At 42.5% G+C, this 14,729-nt stretch overlaps 1 protein-coding gene across 1 annotated transcript in view; it reads left to right on the top strand.

The window, feature by feature from the left end:
• UGT8 (UDP glycosyltransferase 8) overlaps window positions 1-13,485 on the top strand; it is a 47,847-nt gene extending 34,362 nt beyond the window's left edge. The window contains exons 3-6 of the mRNA XM_064450568.1: window positions 4,220-4,362; window positions 6,918-6,994; window positions 9,325-9,544; window positions 11,148-13,485. Coding sequence (XP_064306638.1) covers window positions 4,220-4,362; window positions 6,918-6,994; window positions 9,325-9,544; window positions 11,148-11,511 — 804 coding nt within the window. The 3' untranslated portion in view covers window positions 11,512-13,485. The remainder of the gene's footprint in view (window positions 1-4,219; window positions 4,363-6,917; window positions 6,995-9,324; window positions 9,545-11,147) is intronic.
• The last annotated feature ends 1,244 nt before the right edge of the window (window positions 13,486-14,729 follow it).

Genomic DNA, 14,729 nt, shown 5'->3' with positions numbered 1-14,729 from the left:
AGGATCTTGTCTTGCCTGTCAAGATTTTAAGTTCCCCTCTGTGTATGTTATGTTCCACTGAAGCAGTGGGATTACCTTCAGAGGGAAGGATTACCAAGGTTTGGCTATGAAATCAGCCATAGCGTGAAGGAGGTTGCTTTGCTATTGCACAACAATAAAATGCAAAAGCCTGTTTGTAGAGTGACTCTCTAATTGCACGGTACACAGTAAAGTTCCTTCCTTACTTTCCTCTAAATAAAAAAATATCTAAGTACTTAATAGCTATTTCTTGTTATACATGTGGATTTTTGAATGCTATTTTAGAAATCCCATTATGAGGAAATATTTTATACGTCCTCTGCGTTTACATAATGATGTATAATTCTTATTATGTGAATACACTGCAGAATTGAAGTCTCTCAGAATTTCTAATTGATCACAGAGGAACAGTAGCCTTGGGAACCATTCCTCAGCCAGAACAGGCTGATCTCTAGCGGCAGAAACCACGTGTCTGACCGAGCCTAAGTGGTCATGGGTAGCACTTCCTGATGCTGAATGAGAAATATTTGAGCAGTAGTGCCACCTCTCCTGTTTTTGTCCTTCTCAAAGAGCAAACAGGCCTCCAGCTGGACTTTGTGCCAGTGATCGCAACCGTTGGGCCCTGTGGTTTAGCCAGTTTTCAGTCCCACCTCCCTGCCTGTTTGTGTAGCCAGTACCTCATCAGTGTGTGAGGCTGTGGTGGGAGGCTGTGCTGAAAGCCTTACTCAGGTAGAGGTAAATAACATCCACTACTCTCACCTCATTCACTGAGCTAGTTTTCTCACTGTAGAAGGCTCTCGGGTTGACTAAGCTGATTTTTTCCTTTCATAAATCCATGCTGACTGCTCCATTCATGTTGCCCTAATGTGTTTGGAAATGACCTCCAGGATTATTTGCTCCATCACCTTCCAGGGATTAAGGTGAGGCTGAGCAGCCCGCTTTCTGGATCCTCCTTCAGGAAAATGCAAGTGACACTTGTTTTTTCTTCCCCCACTGCCCCCCCTGCCCACAGGAATCTCCTCCAATTGCCCTGACCTTTCAAAGATTATAGAGTGGCCTTGCAGTGACATGGGCCTGGTTGCCAGCTGGCACTTTTGGGTGCATCCTGTCAGGTGCCATATACTTGTGTATGTCCAGTTGACTTGAAACTAGCCTAGCGTCATCTTCAACTGAGGGTAGGTCTTCCTTGCTCCAGGCTTTCTCTCTGGTCTGAGGGACCTGGGATTGCTGAAGGCCAGCCTTACCAGTAAAGGCTGAGTGGAAGAAAGCATGAAATACCTCAGCCTTTACCATATTTTTTTTGTCACCAGGTCCCTTGTCCCATTCGGCAGTGGACCCATACTTCTCTTCTTCATTTTGCTGCTCGTGTACCTTGCTGCCCTTCATGTCCCTTGCCAGATTCAGCTGCAAATGGCCTTTGGCTTTCCAAAGGCTGTCCCTGCAGGCTCAGGTGGTGCCTGTATATTTCCCCCCCAGGCCACCTCTCTGTTTCTACGTCATGTATCCTTCCTTTTTACACCTGAGTCTTGCCAGGAATTTTGTTCATCCTCCAGCCACCTTTGCTTAACTTCCTGATCGTCAGCATGGACTAAGCTTGAGCTGGGAAGAGGTGATGCTTGAATATCAACCAGCTCTCCTGAGCCCCTTTCCTGTCTAGGGCTGTATGCCACAGGATTCCAAGCAGGTATCTGAAGAGGCCCAAATTGGTTCGCTTGAAGTCCAGGAGATGCTGCTGTTGTTTTCCTTGTCCTCTCAGTATCCTGAACTCCTCCATCTCATGGTCACTGCAGCAGAGGCTGCCCCAGACCTTTGCATCCCAGATGAGGTCTCCCTTATTGTAGGTATGAGGTCCAGCAGAGTGTCTTCTCATGTTGGCTTTTTGAGCGCCTGTGTTGTGGGATTGTCATCAGAAGGCACTCCAGAAACCTCCAGGCTTCTGCCTCTCCAGCAGGTATCAGGGTGGGTGAGTACCCTGTGAAGACCAGAGCCTGTGAATGTTGGGCTTCTTCCAGTTGTCAGAAGAAAACCACCTGTAACAGGTGATTTCAGCTCTCACAATATGACTTTGTCACAAATGGGCAGAGCTGCCTTTTACAGTACAGTCCTTGATTGCTTTTCAGGATGGCTTTTCCTAAAGCCCACAAAAGGTTATTTTCTCTTTAGTTTTATACATCAGATAGGAAGTAGTTCAAGATGTAACTAGTTGAACCACTAAATAAAAGCAACCATATAATAATTACATTTGCAGCATGCCTTAGGTCCTTAAGTAAAATTCAAGGACAAACTTTAAATAAATCACAGAACCACTTGGAAACTTTCATGTCAGAAGTTCAGCCCATAATAAATGGTTCAGCTTGGAGGCAGATCACAGACACTTTCCCTCCTTTCCCTCCTTTCTTTTCTCCCCCCTCCTGCCACAGATGTAAGAAGGAAAAAAATGGAAAATGAAGTACACTGGAAAAGGATGAAGAAAAACGAGAAAGTGTGGATTCTAGAGAAAATGGAAAACCCTTTTTCACTGCATAGCAGACACTAGTGTACAACCTCCAGTGTAATGTGCAGGTCCTTGTTATGCCTGCTGGGTTTTTTTTGGTAGCTTTTGTGGTTTTGTGCTCAGATAGGATAGCGCAGCATTACTCGATTACTGTCTGGCCTGCTGTTTACTAACTATGAGGACAAGAGGCACATTGTGGACAGGGCTCTTAATTTTCCTTTTACTCACTTCCTGTTGCTGTGCTGGTGTTGAACAGGCTCAGGCTTAAATTTGGTGAGACCAGAATTCAACCTTATTCTGGGAAATAAAAGTGTTTCTTTGGCAGACTGACATATCTGTATGTCAGTGGTATAATTTTCTAGGTTCCACTGCTAATAGCTGCACTGGAAAAATAGGATTTAAACTTACGTTTCCAAAAACAAAGGGTACACTGAGGCTTCTACCTTTTTTTCCCTATAATCCCCCCCACCCTCAAACTCCAGATGACATTGTTCTGGTATCTAAGGCTTGTTTAGGCAGCAGCTCTGCTCTCTGTTGTATGCTATGCTGCGTTCTCCTTTATAACTTAGCTGGGACTTGCCTGAAGCATCTGCTGTAAAGGAATTACCTATGGCTGGACCCAAAGGACTGAAGTGTTTAGTGCAATGAAACCCTGGACCAGCTGTGGTTGTGCATAGGGTGCTCCCACCAGTGACCACGTGTGGGCTGATCATCCCTTGGTGAGAGCCCCAAGGCCCTGTGCAGCAGAAGAGCATCGCAGGGTGCCCGGTTGTAAAAGCTGCTGCCTCTCACCTTGAACCTCATGGCGTGGCTGTCAGGTCACCTCCAGGAGATTGATGTTGGTTCTGCTTTCGGAGTAGTTTGGAGCGGCACGCCACTGCAGACCTCTGCTTTAGGAATCGTTGCCTTCCTTGCTTAAGCTGAGGCAGCCCTTGAATCAAGAGGGTCAGCAAAAATTGTGTTGCAAGAGACACGATTTCAGAGTAGTTACAGAAGGAGGATGAGCAAAAGGATGTAAAGAGCTTTGGCCTCTGTTACACTTGTGTATGTTTAATGTGATGCTGGTGATTTGCTGTGGAAGAGGCACACAGTTAGGTCTAAGTAAGATAAAGTACATAGATCCGAGAAAGAGGGACATCCACCCTGTACTTGCCATGCAGATGCAATATTGTTCCTTGAGATACTGGTGTGGTGGAAACTGAAGGTGTGTTTTGAAGCTCTGGCTTCTTTCAAGGTGTATTTATTGCTTTTGTATAAATGAAAGAAAAACCACCTGTTTGATATACTCTCACTTTCTTTAAGGCTAGAAATCCCACAGTTGAGTCCCAGACTTCACGTGTGTATTTCCTGTGCTGTACTTCCAGGTGATACTATGGGGTAGATCTGTTTAATTTTTTGCGGAGTTAAAATGTAATGTGTTAACGTGAATGTGTGTCAACTGATCAGTTAAAGGACAAATAGTCTTATGAAACTGGTTGTTAGTATGGAAGCTAAAACAAACCCGGAAGGATTTTGCTGTTCGTGGCCTGTACCGTGGAGTCCAAACCATTGAGTCGTCGTACTCAACAATTTCTTAAAGGTTTGACTTTACAAGCTGAGTTTTAAATCAAGCCCAACAACTGTTCTTCCTAAGCAATATTTACTTAATCTGTTTCTGTGGTTTACCTATGTTTCTACAGTACTCAGTATGAATTTTCCCTTTAACAGGATCTCCAAACGTGGGTGAATGGTGCTAATGAAAATGGCTTTGTCCTCGTCTCATTTGGAGCTGGAGTGAAATACCTGTCAGAAGATATAGCAAATAAGCTAGCACATGCTCTGGCGAGGCTGCCTCAGAGAGTTATTTGGAGGTAAGTAGAATGATGGATGTACTTGAGGTGGTCTGAAGCACGCTCGTTTCCTATTGTGCTGTCTTGATCTAGAGTTGCAGATGCTGAGATGGAGACAGTCTGCGTGGCACAGAGGACCTGACTCTTTTGAAGGACACTCTTTGTGGAAATATTGCAGTCCCCTGGTAATACGGAGGAGCAATGATTTTGTGGCAGAATAAGGCATGGGTTATGCTCCCATGCTGAGTTTATATCCTAGAAGGACTGGGGACAGTGAGAAGATTCTGAGGTTATCACATTTGTGACATGCTGTCATCTTTTCTGATAAAGAAGCCACCGTAGGGAGCAAGAACTGACATCCTGCTGATTTAATCCTAAGTTATTTCTTTATATTCTTCCTCTCTTTTTGGGGGCTCCTTCTCCTCTTTAATGTGTAAATATAGACTTTAAGTGCTCTTCTCACTTGCCGTTGTCTGTGAGAAATTGGAGGAAGAAAAATCTGCAGGGGTTAAAATTGGTAAAAAGCTTTCTTGGCTCTGAAACCGTCTTGAGTGGCTCTCTGAACTTACTGCAAAAATCTAAGAACTGTTTTGTCAGCTCTGCTTTACATGGAGCATCCCTCTGGAATATAATTGAGGAGTTCATGTGAACCATTGGTTTCCAAATAATCAGTGTCTTAACAATTTGCTGTCCTTGCTACACTTCAGAGTTGTATTAGCAGTCTACTTAGAGGTGGCAGGGAACAGGACGTTTAGGGGCTGTTTCCACTGCTGTGTGCAGTTGAAATGGCAAACCCCCACTAACGAACGGGGAAAATATAAATTCTTCAGGCCGTGGGGCCGAACCTTTGGTAGTTGTAGTAAAGATCTCATCAGTTCTTCCTTGGGGTAGAGCTGCAATGTTTGTTTCTTATGAAGCCTGCAACACTGCTTGGCTTCTAATTAATTATTAGTCCCAACTGATCTTACTCTTTTTCTTCTGTTTTGTCCTTTTATCGCGTTTTCCCTGGAATGTTTTTCCGTAGGATGTACCCACTTTCTGTAGTAAAAAAATAAATGTTAATGGATTTTTCCTGGTGATAACTTCTTAATGCAAAAGCAACAATTTAAGTTGAAGCTGCCTTTGAAAATTTTAAATTTTCCTCACTAGTATTTCCTTACCGGTACTTTTTTGTAATGTTCTTTCTGTTTTGTTTTTGTTATCTGCCATCTGCTATCTGTTGGATGGCTTTTTGGGTAAGGGAACCCGCTTGCTGTTGCTTTCCATCATGATCTGTGGAATGGGAAGATGTCCCTGGTACTAGGTATAAGGCATGGTCTCTGGGAGAGCTGAGCAAGTGGCTTGCAGTCACCCCAGTGGGAATTGGACCTCCATAACTAAACACCTAAATATGAAATTGAGTCCAGCTTTGATTTTTTTTTTTTTGGTTCTTCAGATCATTGACGTGTGGTCTGTGTTGAGTGCAGGTGGTTTTTATACAAGGTATTTCTGAAAATGAGAAAGGTAGTCCTGCTTGGCAGTCTTGTGTCACAATAGCAAACCAAGAACACTTTGTAGCTCTTTATAAGTGTCTGATTATGGAATACTAGTTAGAGCCAAAACCAGTAACATAGTTTATTTGCTTTTATCTAAGTTAGCATAAATAATGTAGGCTTTTTTCAACATATAGAATGGTCAAGCCAGTTGCTTAATTGGGAATATTTTGGTGATTCTTTATGAAGTTATTCTGGTTATTACAGAGCATTAGAACTCTCTTTTTAAGTCATTCAACTGAGCTGTCACAAAACAGTTCTATCCTGTAGTAGTCACTGGTAACATATTACCTCCTTTTTTCTGTTTCAAATTTATTTAACTTCATATGTTAACCGCATACAACATAAACAGCTAAATAATTTTGTATTATGAGCCTGTATTTTATGGGCTAAACTCTTCCAGCAACCTCAGGTGAGCAAGACGTTGCTGTTGGGTTTCAGGCAGTTGAGCAAGTAAGAAAAATACACTTGTCTCACAGTCTGATCCCAAACTTTTCATCAATAGGCTCTTGCCTCATAGGCTGAGCTGTCAGCCTTTCCCTTCCTGGTATTAGTAACTCCTTTTAAAATAAGATGGTGTGAATTATCAAGAGCTGGCTAACTGAGAGGGAACGCCTTGTGTTGAAGGTAGGGATTATTAGTTGTGTGCTGACGGGATGTTCTCGGAGTTACTAATCTAGTACCAGTCAGAGCTTTCAGTAAAGCAATGGACGTGGAGCCACAGAGAGGATATACAACCTCCTGTTGGTCACAGTGGTGAGAGTTATATATGCTCTCAGAAGGAACTACGTTGCCATTATGCTAATAAAAACATTGCATTTCAAGCCAGATTGCAAGGAAACTGAATGATGAAAAGATGAAGTTGTTAGCTATTTGCAGCATTTTGGTTGAGCCTGTTCTCTTTTCCTGTAACAGTGAGTAAACAGTATCCCCGTGTAACTGGAGATCTGTTTAGGGCTCATGGATCGTTTGGTTTGATTCTCTGGTTTGAGCTGATTTTGGAGGTCTTGGTAACTCAGCTTCAATTTGACTTTATTGTTTCAGGTTTTCAGGAAACAAACCAAGGAATTTAGGCAACAATACGAAGCTTATAGAATGGTTACCACAAAACGACCTCCTTGGTGAGTATCTGTTTTGATTGTATACCGCTTATTCTCACTTGCGTTCAGGTTGCTCTTCCAACAATATTCTATTGAATTAGCAGTCATTATAAATCTAGGAGAATTTCTGTAGTGGAAGTCATAGAACAAGAATATAGAGTTTGTCAGAACTCAAGATGATGAAATCAAACACCTTTCTGATGTTAATTATCTTTCCCTAGTACTAACTCAATTTTTTTTCTTTGTGTGGAGGACGACAGTTATTCCAAAGATTATTTGGCCAAATAAATAGGAAAATTTTTTGACAAGTGTCTTCTATACCATGGGAGCTATACAGTTTGAGGGGGAAATAAGCTATTAAAGATAATTAAGTAGGAATTTTCTTGCATCTGCTGTTTTAGGGAACTGATGACTGTAACTTAATTTCTCTGTTGCAAAAAAGCATGATATGGTGTTCACTGGTCACTTAATGGAAGAGTCATAAAACTGAGCATACAAAATATGTTCGCGTTGCATCAAAACAAGTCTTAAGGGTCCGTACCTACTGCTGTCTATATACACATTTATTTTTCTCCAAAGAAAGCTCTAACAGAACTTGGGCATGTGTTGCAAGCTGATAACCATTCTGTTTAACTAACCTGAGGTACTCCAGGTTCTCAGGTGCAGAGGTGAAACTTGATACTCCTCTCTCTTTTGATAAAGACTGTGTTAGAGTCCACGTACCTTACTTTTTCCCCTTCCTTCCCTGACAAAGGGTAGCTGAATACATTGCAGATCTGAGGGGCCACAGAATATTCATGGTAGTCTCAGGGTTACCTGGGTGTTGTGTGTTTGCAAAACAGCGCCAGTGCTACGATAGGTGCTGATGAATGCGTTCAATATGCCTGTGCGTCAGTGTGTGAGCATGTCAGCTGGAGTATTTATCATAATATAGTGATTAGGCGAAAGACTTTTAAACCAGGTAGATTTGTTTTGGTTAGTAAATTGCTCCGAGGCAGTCTCATTTTTCCATTACATAAAGTTATCATCATTATTGTCAGATCTTGCTAGCCTGAAGTAAGGCATGTGAAGCTTCAGAGAGAATGTAACATCAGTTGTCCTGTCATTAAGTAGCTTGTATTTCATATGAATAACAAGGAAAAACATCCTCTCCCTGGCTCATTTGTTCTGCTAAACTGGTTGTAGTCACCACCTGCAGCTACTCAGGAGTAAACAATGTGTATTAATTACTCCACTAATAATTTTACACAACTCGTATACATGAGAGTTTTCTTTGCCAGGTGTTCCCTCTCTCTTAGCATATAAGGAAATCATCTAATGGTTGTGAAATTTCAGTGGAGTGAGTTTAAGGAGGTCATAGAATCACAGAATGCCCTGAGTTGGGAGGGACCCACAAGGACCATTGAGTGCAGCTCCTGTCCCTGCACAGGACGCCCCAAATTCACACCATGTCTCTGAGGGCATTGGCGAAGCGCTTCTTGAGTATTGCCAGGCTGGTGCCGTGATGCCTCCCTGGGGAGCCTCTTCCAGGGCTCCACCCCCTGGGGGAAGAACCTTTTCCTAATATCCAACTTAAACCTCCTGTGGCACATCTGCCTGCCGTTCCCTCGGGTCCTTGGTGTTGTGGTTTGTGTTAAACCACACAGCTGCTCACTCGCTCCCCCTGGTGGGGTGGGGGAGAGAATCAGAAGGGTAAAAGTGCAAAAACTCATCGATTGAGATAAAGGAAGTTTAACAGGTAAAGCAAAAGCCACGTGCACAAGCAAAGCAAAGCAAGGAACTCACGCCCTCCTTCCCCTGGGCGGGCAGGCTCAGCCATCCCCAGGACAGCAGGGCTCCATCACGTGTAATGGTGACTCGGGATGACAAACACCATCACTCTCAGCGTCACCCCCCCTTCCTGCCTCTCCCCCCAGCTCTATGTGCTGAGCATGACACCATGTGGTGTGGGACATCCCTGGGGTCAGTTGGGGTCAGCTGTCCTGGCTGTGTCCCCCCCAACCCCATGTGTCCCCCCAGCCCCTCGCGGTGGGGTGGGGTGAGGGGCAGAAAAGGCCTTGGCTCTGTGTAAGCCCCACTCAGCGGTAACCAAAGCATCCCATGGTTGTCGGCGCTGGTTCCAGCACAAATCCAAACCATGGCCCCCTCCTGGCTACTGGGAGGAAAATTAACTCTATCCCAGCTGAAACCAGCACAGGAGAACTTCAGAACAAGTTGCATCGCTTTCTGCCTTCCTGAACTGCAGCCACAGAAACATACTGACAAAAGTCTTGTACCCAGTTGCTTCAAGAACTTGACATTAAGGAGATGTAAATGGTTTTTTTTAATCTTCATACCTCTTCTGTTTTCAGGTCACTCTAACATTAAAGCTTTTCTTAGTCATGGAGGTTTGAACAGCATTTTTGAAACCATGTACCATGGGGTCCCGGTGGTGGGGATTCCCCTTTTTGGAGACCATTACGATACTATGACTCGTGTGCAGGCCAAAGGCATGGGAATATTGTTGAACTGGAAGACTGTCACTGAGAGCGAATTGTACGAAGCCCTAGTGAAGGTTATTAATGATCCCAGGTACGGAATGAGTGACTACATCTTGCTTTGTAAAGTTATTGTTATGGGATAAATGTACATATGGAGAACCTTTGTGCTGGGGGGGGGAACTGCATGTTGGGATTTGTGTGTATGGTTGGGGCGAGTCTTCAGGTGGTTGTCCCATTTCACAAGGTTACTCAATTGATCAGGTTTCTGTGTAGGTGCTAAGCTCGTTGCACAGCATACCAAAACTCCATTGTCTCATTTGCTTTTTGTGACGGTTGCCCTGGGAAGGGAAAAAGGTTACAGAAACAAACCTGCCCTGACTTATTCCTTGTTGCAAACCAATGTCTCTTTGTGTCTTCATTACTCCATATTTAGCAGTCAGTTTGTTGTGCTGCTTAAGGGGCCTGGAAGAAAATGCACCTATACAATTGTGGGGTGGCATGTTTGGGATGTAGCTAAAAATATGGAGGTAGTCAAAAAGTGTGACTCTCCTCTGAAGGCCCGTCATTTGATTTTAAAAAAATTTTTCCTGTTTTTGGCCAGTAATGTGTGTCTTAAGTTGAGGAAGGTCAATTGTGTTTGCAATGACAATATTCTAACAAACTGTTACTATGAGGACTCCAGTCTGCTTAAATAAAATTTTTTTGTTATTCAGGTGGAATAAGTAAAAGCCTATGAAATGGGTTTCACAACTCTTCCTAATTCCACCAAACTAATTTGTTCAGGGATATTAAAGTGTGAGGAGAGTCACTTTACAAGTTGGCTCCGAATCTGTTTTAAACATTTGTGATGTTCAGACCACCTCCAGATGAAAAGTAATGGCGTGTTAGCTGGTGGTTTATTGTATTGGGCTAACCGTTGTTTTGGAGTCTGCCGACAATGCTTCTCGCTTTCATGGGAGCCAAGTCTTTAAGCGGCCCTTGACTTGAGAATGGAGAAACCTGCGAGCAGCAGAACCACAGCGAAGGGGAATGACAACATCGGTTTCGTCACCTTTCCCTTGTGCAATTACCCTTAGTAGAAAGACAAGTCCTGCATAACCTGTTGACCCTACAGCTGCAGCGAGGGGAGAGAAGGAATCGACGTGATCGGCTGCTGGAACGGCCTGTGGAGGAAACCCCAAAAAATTATGGGCTGAGCTCTGGACCCAAGCGGCAACAGTCTATTGGGCAATCAAAAACGAGTTTCTTCCTTTGTTCTGTTTCTCTAGTAATTCAGTTGCACAACCACTTAAATGAGTGGTGCATTAGGGTACGTTGCCACCTGACAGTGGGAAGGGCAAAGGTGTCTCGCTCAATAGGATTCATTTTGGATTAGATAAGATTCCCCTCTGGCAGCAGGTCAGCTTGGATCTTCGTAGCTTTGCTGGAGGGTGGGTTTCTGCCTTCAGTCACGCACGGGTCGGGTCTGCTTTTCTAGTCATTCTTCATCAATGAGCTGCAAGGACTGATTTAAAGACAGGTTACCTGCTGTGTCTAGCCCTCTGTACGCTGGTGGTTGAGTCCTGCAGTAATACGCTGTTTGATCTGAAGAGGCTGAAATATGTTTACGTGTTTGCAGGCTTGCATTGCTCAGAGCGCTGACGAGGATTTTTTTTTTCTTTCTTCCCTTCTCTTTCTTTTTTTCTTCCCCGCAGCTACCGGCAGCGGGCCCAGAGGCTGTCTGAGATTCACAAAGACCAACCTGGTCATCCCGTTAACCGGACTGTGTACTGGATTAATTACATCCTCCGTCACAACGGAGCCCAACATCTACGTGCCGCTGTTTACAGCATCTCTTTATATCAGTATTTCTTACTGGATATTGCCTTTGTTGTACTAGTGGGTGCTGCCTTACTTTATTATTTTTTGGCCAGGATAACAAAATTTATCCGCAAACAAAGCAAACACCTTTGGGCAAATGACGAACATAGCGCTGTTAACGGACATTACCAGAATGGGATACCAAATGGCAAGTATAGAAGAAATGGCCACATTAAGCATGAAAAAAAGGTGAAATGAGCCAACCGCCCCATGTAAAGTAGTAATGAATCAGATCAGTAATCGAATTTTATCGCTGTAACTTAGTCTAACAACTACTTAAAAACCTCAGTAAGCAGTTCTAACACTCCCCCTCAGTATGTAATATTATGTGACAAAATTCTATGGAACTAAGAAAAGTCTTTTAAAAAAAACAAAAAGGCAAGCACAAGCTAAAATGGAAAATATTTTATTCTTAATACTGATGCAGAGAGGTTATTTTGGCACTGAAGTTTTTAGAAGCCTTAATTCTCTAAAGTTATACAATGACCGTATTTATGGATTTTCAGTTTTTAAAAGTTGAATGTGTGCATCCCAAATGAGGAAGGGTCTCTTTTTATTTGCAGAGGTTTTTTCTTTTTATTTTTTTATTGTTTTAATATATATCCATCTTTTAGCTGAGAGAACTTTAGTGCTAGCTCTGTGTTTCCTTTGTTGAAGGTTCAACATGTTGTGTAAGAATGCTGTTAAAAAAATAATTTTTCCCAGTCTTTACGGAAGAGATAGCAAGTTGTGGACTGAGAACACAGACATTAAATAAAAAAAACCAAACCAAACTTAAAATGAGCACTGAAGAATGGCAAAAATATGTACTCCTTTTACTGGTAAGCTGCATGACTCTTCTGCTCACTACTAGTACTTTGAGAAAAGGGTCTTAAGCAAGTCTACAATAGGTCTTAATTTTTAATCTATACAAAATTTTATTCATTGCCTTTCTCTGCAATATACTTTATGCCATGAAAATATTAAGGAATTCTATTTCAGTTTAAAATGTGGCTGTGTGGGAAGTAGATTTGCATAATTAAGAAAAATAAATGAAACAACAGACAACAAAGAAAAAGAAAACCTAGCCCTGTGCTTCATGCAGAAGGTTTTGTAATGGCCCAGAGCTGTGCAGAATCAAACTGCTGTACCTGGGGTTTGTTTTTTAAACAAACAGCAAACATCCCCCTGCCCCAAAGTTGAATGTCTTTCCTATTAATTCTCATTATTATTAAGTTTGTTCTAAATCGCAGTGTTGTAGATGTTCTCTTTCAATGGTTGTATCTGGAAAAATATTACCTTCTATTAGTCTGGGCCACGCAATCCATGTTTCGCATAGTTGCCAATACAAGTTCCCCGCCGCGGGACGGGAGGCCGCTCTCCGCGTGGGTGACCGGCCTTCCTCCCGAGGTCTGACCGGGACGCGTCGGGTGAAGCCTGGCCACCCGAGCGCGAGGCTTGCAGGGGTGGTCCTCTTCCCCCTTCCCCTGCTACGGCCCCTCCCTGCAGCGATCTCCTTCAATCATTGTCGCCGACACGGGACGCTGGCGGTGGTGCGCGCCCAGGGCGCGGGGACGCAGGGCGCTGGGCGTGAAATCATAACTGCCCTGCGGAACCAGAGTTGGCAACTATGAGTTTATTTCCACGTCATTCTGTTTACTTGGAATTTGCACTACACATGTTGTGAGTGTACGCTTTATTTATTTGTAGTTTGAAATCCCATGCCTGAAAGAGAAAGGAAAGAAACCCATTTACCTGGTGTTGTTCACTAACATGGGAAGAGTTGTGATGATTACAGGATGCTGAGATCATCTTCATACACGGTGATGCAATATTTCACTATCATTCCATCAGGAGCCTCTATCCTATAGCAATAAATAACAGTACAGATATGTTTCTAATACACAGTACAGCTACTTGTACTGCTTTCTGAATACTTGAAGAAAATGGTATTATAAATAAGCCTATTAGCTATACCTTTTTACAATCTTGCAGTTTGTGGCAACTAAAGGAGCACACAGAGGCGATGAATGGTGGGATGGTAATAAACCTTCGAGTGTATGAATGACTTGGTTTAAATGGTTTTTTTTTTTGGCATTGAAGAAGGTACAAAAGCACTGACCGGATGATTAAGCATAATTTAATCTCCACTGTGATAAAACTTAAGCAATAAACATGGATTTAATAGAGAAATTCTGTTTGGGAGTATATTTTTATTCAGATGAATGCTGCTTATTTTGAAGTACCCGGTGTGTGTGAGAGTATATAAATGGATGCTTATTAGGATACACAAATTCTTTCTAATATATGCCACGATGCATGATACCTGTTTGAAATCTGAAGTCATTATGTTTTGTGACTGTAGATCCGTTTCCCGGAGGAGCGTTGAAACAATTGAAAGATGGAATGTTTAAGCAGATTTCTTTTTTAAGGCAGTTAAAATATTTTTAAACTTTATGTAAACATTCCTGGTAAGGCGTGGGGGTATTTTTGTTAAGTTATACCTGTTTCTTAGAAAGCAAGACCAAAAGGTATTTTACACAGTGCTATTAGATGAGATGGTAGATTTCTGAATAGTCTCTTTCGATATAAAGAAGCTTCAAATCTGTTGTAAAAAGTGGAAGTTGCTGCATTATTAATTGTATTACCGAACTCTAGATGGGTCTGATCCATCTAAACTATAGAAATACCTCTTTGTTCAAAGTTACTCGTCTTGGAATTTCAAATATTATCTGATATTGTAGTTGCTTTTCATTTCAGCTGTCTGCAGTATCATGGGGACCTGTACTAGATGAAGTGGGTGGATAATGGTGTGGGGGGAACAGTTCTGCAAAACGTGTCTGACAGGAGAGTCAAACTGGTACAAAATGAGTCATTTCTTAGTTGTTCCTGGGGCAGGTGTGCAGAAGTCCCTAGGCAGCACAGCATGGCTGTGTAACCTGCAGCTCTCTACATGAGCTTCACTGCTCTCCCAAATTTCTGTGTATAAAAAGAAAGGTAATTGGAGCAACTGAGAAAATACTCTGTGGGCAAAACCAGCAGCCAAGAAATAACCCCAATAAGAACTGTAGAAGGCGTGTACTACTGGCATAAAGATTTTCAAATAAGCTTGAGATGCTTGGGCACTTGCCATAGGTTTTGGTGTTCTGCTTTCTGATTTCCTGCGAATAGCTCAATGATTCAAGAAGAAAGCAGCTGTAAAAACAAGACCGTTTAATTATCACCTACAGAAGCAGGTTCTGGAGATGGTTCTCAAGGATTCAGAGTTTAAGGAAATCAATGAATGTGCCAGTGTTTTTTTTTCTTACTCCTCAGATCTCTTGCGAAATTGCGTTTTTAATACTCTTCTATGTTAATATCTTTTTGAGGTTCTCGAAAGATACCACTTCCCATGAAGCTGATTATGTTCTGATTTTTTATTATGGCGTGGTAAGTAT

Source organism: Phalacrocorax carbo, chromosome 4 (assembly GCF_963921805.1).
Source record: "Phalacrocorax carbo chromosome 4, bPhaCar2.1, whole genome shotgun sequence".
In the NCBI taxonomy this organism is placed as follows: domain Eukaryota; kingdom Metazoa; phylum Chordata; class Aves; order Suliformes; family Phalacrocoracidae; genus Phalacrocorax; species Phalacrocorax carbo.
This window is presented reverse-complemented; position numbering and strand designations above follow the sequence as displayed.